At 45.4% G+C, this 6,602-nt stretch overlaps 1 protein-coding gene across 1 annotated transcript in view; it reads left to right on the top strand.

Moving 5' to 3' along the window:
- The first annotated feature begins 339 nt into the window (after positions 1-339).
- EFCAB6 (EF-hand calcium binding domain 6) overlaps positions 340-6,602 on the top strand; it is a 144,411-nt gene continuing 138,148 nt past the window's right edge. Inside the window, exons 1-2 of the mRNA XM_032222120.1 lie at positions 340-511; positions 3,077-3,297. Coding sequence (XP_032078011.1) covers positions 340-511; positions 3,077-3,297 — 393 coding nt within the window. The remainder of the gene's footprint in view (positions 512-3,076; positions 3,298-6,602) is intronic.

Raw genomic sequence — 6,602 nt, 5'->3', positions numbered from 1 at the left:
GCAAAATCTCCATTCCCACCCCACTCCAGAGAAAGGACACTGTAAAATCCCCATTCCCAACCCATTCCAGGGGAAGAATACTGTAAAATCTCCATTCCCTTCCCACTCCAGGGAAAAGGATAAGGCAAAATCTCCATTCCCACCCCATTCTGGGGCCAGCCGGAGGTGGCATTTGCTGGTTCTCCGAACTACTTAAAATTTCCGCTACCCATTCTCCAGAACCTGTCAGAACCTGCTGGATTTCACCCCTGCATTGTGCCATCTCTGCTCCTGAGCAATTAGCAGAGGCTTGTTTTGTTCAACTTCTTTCTTTGTTCTCCCTTGTTTCTTGCAGGAACAATGTCCAGAGTGGTGAATGCATGTGATTACAAGACTTTATGCCCTCAGTCCCATGGGATTGTCTTCAACTCCAGAGCCCAATCCAACTCCTCAGGGCGAACTTCCACACGGAGTAGCAGCAACAGCAGCAGCAGCAAGACCAGCAGTGAAAGCTCTGTCCAATCTGAGTCAAGTAAGGGACCTTCTTGATGGGCCTGTTCCACATTTCAGGCACAAACAGGCAAAAGATTTCAGACCAAACTTCCCCTGTTGGAGGAAGCATTTGCAACCAGCAATGGTCATGCCTTAGGCCAGCGGTTCTCAACCTTTTCTTCCCCATGGAAACCCCTTTAAATACCTTTTCTGGCCAAAGATCCCCAAAATGTAAGGTTTAAATCACAACATTCCATAAACCTTTTCCATAACAATCATAACCACAAAGCTTTGTGGAGTCCCTGTGGTGAATCGTGCTCCCCTCCAGGACCACAGGTTGAGAACCACTGCTGTAGGGAAATGGCTAACATGGACATAGTGAAGTTGAGTGATGCTTTTATGAGGCCTAGTCACTTTGGCATGTTGGAAGGAATGTCCTCCTGGGTTCAATTCCAAGTGGGGGAAAAAAGATACTGGAAACATGGAGGCCGCTCAGAAAGATGGTTTTAATGGTGGACAGGACCCCATGGTTTGAGGTCCTTGGGAAAAAGGTGATCACATGCTTCAAGATGTTGGGTGAAGAAGAAAGAGGGCAGAGATGCTGAGAGTGTCCTGGTTTTATACCCTCTCTGAGCCCCGCCCCATAGCTTCCCGTTCCTGTGTAACAAATGCATTCTGATTGGTGGTGAGACTCCCAAGGGGCGGGGCAGGGGCATCTTTATAGGCTGTCTCCCAGGCTTGCTTGACTTGCTGGGTGATGATGTCATCTTCCCAGGTGCCATGAGGTGAGATGGGTAAAGAGCTAACACAGTGGTGGGTTGCAGGCGGTACTCCCCGGTATGGGTGTACTGGAGCCTGCCCGGAGCACTGAGTACCAGTACGGTGCTCCGGAGGGCCCACCTGCCCACCCGAGCTACTTACCTGTCCTTTACAGCCTTCACTGCTTCCGCACACGCGCATGGTGTGTACAGCACCTGTGCGATGCTCCACCGAGCAGCTGGAGCGTCGTGGAGGCTTGAGGAGGCATCGCAGGCAGGTACAAAGCATGCGTGCACTGCACGCGTCCATGTGGATGACGCTGGGCCCATTCCAACCATCCGGGATTTGGAACCCACCACTGGGCTAACCTCATCTTCTGAGGCCCATGCCTTAATCCCATCACCCTGGAGCCGAAGTGGGTAGATCTGGCTCAGGTCCTAATGGCTCATTCACAAAGGTGGGAGCTGCTGAGTTTTTGCCTGTCTTGAGTTTCTACTTCTCATTGATGAAAGAAATGTCCTTCTGGGTTCAGCTCCAAGTGGGGAAAAAGACACTGGAGACATGGAGGCTGCTTGGAAAGATGGTTTATTGTTGGACAGGGCCACATGGCTTGAGCCCTGAACAGAAAAGGTGATCACATGCTTCAATGTTGGTGGAGAAGAAGAGAAGGGCTGAAGGAGGAGCTTGCTAGGCTTTTTATAACCTGTTTAGTCCCACCTCTCTGTTTCCTGTTCCTGTGTAAGAAATGTATTCTGATTGGTTGTCAGATTCCCATAGGGCCATGCAGGGGCTACTCTCTAGGCTGTGTTTTGAATCCAGGTATGGGTGAGTTCTCAGATGCCATGTGGTCAGTTGAGTAAAGGGCCAATATTATCATCCCTTTACTCCCATCCCCTCTGGGGCTGCAGTGGAGAAGTCTTTATTATGTAAAAGGGACTAGCCTGGCCTTCTCAATGGCCCATTAACAGTGGGGATGGGCAGGAAGCTACAGGCAACTATTCTGTCTTTTAAAACATGTTTCTTTCTTTTCACATCCAGAGAAATATTCTGCCTTTTCAATATTTCCTAGGATATTTCATTTTTCTGGGAGAGGGCTCGATGATAACTTCCCACATCTTTTTAGGGGAAATATTCTGCCTTTTTAATGTTTCCTAAAGTATTTCATTTCTCTAGGAGAGGGGTGGGTTTCAACTTCCAACAAGCACAAAACATTGTACAAGCTTCGGTTTTCAAAAGCTCACCCCTAGGCAAAAGATTGCCAAAAGTAGTGAGTGAAGAAAGATACCAGTGGCATCACTTGCTTTGCCTTCATCTCAAAATGAAGATTAACTCTTCATTTATAAATAAACTCTGTGCATTTGTTTGCAATAGGTTACTTTATATTCCTGCAAACAAGTAATCTTTGAATTACTACTGGTCTTCAAAGTTACAATGGACTTCAAAAAAAAACAACACAACTATTTACGAGCTGTCCCCAAAGTTACCACTGCCCCCTACTGGTCATACGATCACATTTCAAATGTTTGGGCACCAGTTTTCATTTACAACTGGTTGCAGGGTTCCACGGTCACTGGCAGAAAATGGCAAAAAAAAAAAAAAAAAAGACCATTTGCATAACAATATGATTCCATTAATCATCATAAAATGGATGTAAAATTGAATTGGGTCATGACCAAAACAACTTACTGCCAAAAGTCCAGCTCCCGTTGTGGCCATAAATTGAGGGCTACTTGTAAAGAAAAGATTTGCTTTGGAAAGGTTTGCATTTCATTCTGTATCATTAAACTTTATATTCAATTTGTATCTATTTTTAAGAAGGCTTCATAGCTCATACTGTCTTTTGCAGCTGTTTCTGTCAATTCTGTCCCTGATTCCACGCTGTCATCCGATGTTATTGAGCAGATTTTGCTTCAGAAAATAACTGCAAAAGAAGATGAAATCAAAAAAGCATTCCAGATTATTGATATCGATCAGACACTGAAGATCACAAAGGGTGAATTTAGAAGAGTGATTGAAACATTCATTTTACCTCTGACAGATGAGCAGTTTAATGTGGTGTTGGCAAAAGTATGTATTCTCATATCTGCTGCACATCAATGTATTTGTGTTCATTGAACTCGATTCAGTAATGCATTTGTTGACTGTATTCTGTTAAAGAAATCGTGGTTGCTCAGGATGACTTAATTAATAAATTAAATCTGCAGGAAATTGCATTGTAATAAACTAGGGGGCTGTGCATAAGGGACGCGATGGCTCAGTGGCTAAGACGTTGAGGTCGATCAGAAAGGTCAGCAGTTTGGCGGTTCGAATCCCTAGCGCCGCATAACGGAGTAAGCTCCCTTTACTTGTCCCAGCTTCTGCCAACCTAGCACTTCGAAAGCATGTAAAAATGCAAGTAGAAAAATAGAAACCACCTTTGTGGGAAGCTAACAGCGTTCCGTGTGCCTTCGGTATTTAGTCATGCCAGCTACATGACCACGGAGACGTCTTCAGACAGCACTGGCTCTTCGGCTTGGAAACAGAGATGAGCACCGCCCCCTAGAGTCAGGAACCACTAGCACGCTTGTGCAAGGCCTGAGATATTCTGGTGGTCTCCCGGTGTAAATGGCATGTGGGAATGATCTTGGGAGACTGGGGGTGAGGTGGGGAGAGATGCTGTCTAGGGAATGATTGGATAAGAGATGGCACAGCCAGTAGCTGCGCAATGGGCACAAAAAGAAAGTCCAAAAGGAAACCCCTTAACTTCTCATGCTGTAAGAGATAATGGCAGATTTGGACACTCTAGGACAGGGGTCCCCAAATCCCAAGCCGCAGCCCACTCCTGGGCTGTTGCCTGTTCAGAATTGGGCTGCACGAGTGGCTCGCTGGTGCACATGCATGTGCCGCTTGACTTGCATAAGATGTGGTCCAGTGCGCGTATGTGTGCAGCTTGATTTGCATGAGCAGTGGGCCAACGCACACATGCACAACAGGGGTGGGTTCCAGCAGTCACTACTGCCAGTTTGCTCGTGGGCTCTTTGCGTGCCCGCGCTTAATACACGCTGCATGCGCATGTGCAATAAAAATTGTTCTGCACATGTGCAGAAGCAAAAAACAAGATGGCCAGTTTGGGGGCTTGGCAGGCCTGGGTCGCTGCCGGTTCCAGTGACCCAGGCCATCAAACCACTACCAGTTCGGCTGAACCGGTAGGAACCCACCACTAATGCACAATTTACAGAGGTTGGTTCCCCTCTCCCCATCGGGCGGCCAAGCTGCAAAGGTTGGGGATCACTGATATATATGTAGTCTCACAATAAAGTCAAATTAGCTCATCTGATTGTGTTTTCTGTCTGGTCTACCTGGGAAGGCTGATATCTGTTCAATCTGTTCTGACCTTGCTTGTGTTTTCAAAATTAAACACTTAGAGCAGAATGAGCCCACCATCTCCTGTCTCTCCCACTGTGGAACAGTTTCCTGCCATTCATGGACGTGTCTGTGTCATCCTCTTGACCACAGGGTCAAAATAATTCATTATTACTCTTCTCCAAGGTATAGCAATAGTACTTAGATTTATATACCGCTTCACAGTGCTTTATAGCCCTCTCTAAGTGGTTTAAAGAGTCAGCATATATTGCCTCCAACAATCTGGGTCCTCATTTTTACCCACCTTGGGAGGATGAGTCAACCTTGAGTCGGTGAGATTTGAACTGCCGAACTGCAGCTAGCAGTCAGCTGAAGTAGCTGGCAGTAACTGCACTCTAACCACTGTACCACCTTGGCTAGACAGACAGACAGACAGACAGACAGAGGATGGATGATGGATGATGGATGGATGAATGGATGGATGGATGGATAGATAGATAGCAATAGCAGTAGTAATAGCACTTAAACGTATATACCGCTTCACAGTGCTTTACAGCCCTCTCTAACCGGTTTACAAAGTCAGCCCATTGCCCCAACAACCTGGGTCCTCATTTTACCCACCTTGGAAGGATGGAAGGCTGAGTCAACCTTGAGTCGGTGAGATTTGAACTGCTGAACTGCAGCTAGCAGTCAGCTGAAGTAGCTGGCAGTAACTGCACTCTAACCACTGTACCACCTTGGCTAGACAGACAGACAGACAGACAGAGGATGGATGATGGATGATGGATGGATGAATGGATGGATGGATGGATAGATAGATAGCAATAGCAGTAGTAATAGCACTTAAACGTATATACCGCTTCACAGTGCTTTACAGCCCTCTCTAACCGGTTTACAAAGTCAGCCCATTGCCCCAACAACCTGGGTCCTCATTTTACCCACCTTGGAAGGATGGAAGGCTGAGTCAACCTTGAGTCGGTGAGATTTGAACTGCTGAACTGCAGCTAGCAGTCAGCTGAAGTAGCTGGCAGTAACTGCACTCTAACCACTGTACCACCTTGGCTAGACAGACAGACAGACAGACAGAGGATGGATGATGGATGATGGATGGATGAATGGATGGATGGATGGATAGATAGATAGCAATAGCAGTAGTAATAGCACTTAAACGTATATACCGCTTCACAGTGCTTTACAGCCCTCTCTAACCGGTTTACAAAGTCAGCCCATTGCCCCAACAACCTGGGTCCTCATTTTACCCACCTTGGAAGGATGGAAGGCTGAGTCAACCTTGAGCTGGTGAGATTGAACTGCCAAACTGCAGCTAGCAGTCAGCTGAAGTAGCCTGCAGTACTGCAGTCTAAACCACTGGACCACCTCGGCTCTATATGGATATTGTTTTTTGTTTTGACTTCTCAATTTAATACACAGCCTTGGAATTTTCTAGTGGTTTTCCCTCCAAATACTAGCTGGATCTCACCCTGCTTAGCTTTTTGAGATTAACCAAGGCTCGTTAATAGCAGCAGAATTATAGTTTTGAGAAACGTATCTTTGGAAAGTGATCACAGCAGATGGTAGCCAACTTGACTGCTGTTGTGAAGAGAAACTGAATGTACAATGCTTTATCACACAGGAAATATTGTAGTCTGGGAACATTTTACTACTTAACTCCTTGGAATGAATGGCTTAATTAAGAGATTAGAGACCTCAGATATTTTTGTTTTAAGAATTCCAACTGAATTAATACTCCTGTTAAATAGAAGCAGTATGTTGAAAAGTTATATAATAAGATAAATCCACCAGAAACCTGCATAGGATTTGAAATAGTTTGTTATAACTTACAATAGGCAATATTGAGAACATTTGAGATTGTAAATATTTCGATGCAAGAGATTGACTGTTTGGTGAACTTATTTATTTGGAAATGTATTACCAAAGAAAGGTGATTATGCTTTTAATTATATACTACTGGGATGAAGAATGAGAAGGGATGGACACGATCATTCTCCACTATGTCGAAACATATCTCA

The sequence above is a fragment of the Thamnophis elegans genome, chromosome 7 (assembly GCF_009769535.1).
Source record: "Thamnophis elegans isolate rThaEle1 chromosome 7, rThaEle1.pri, whole genome shotgun sequence".
NCBI lineage: Eukaryota > Metazoa > Chordata > Lepidosauria > Squamata > Colubridae > Thamnophis > Thamnophis elegans.
The sequence above is the reverse complement of the archived record's forward strand: the minus strand, read 5'-3'. Positions and strand labels throughout refer to the sequence as shown.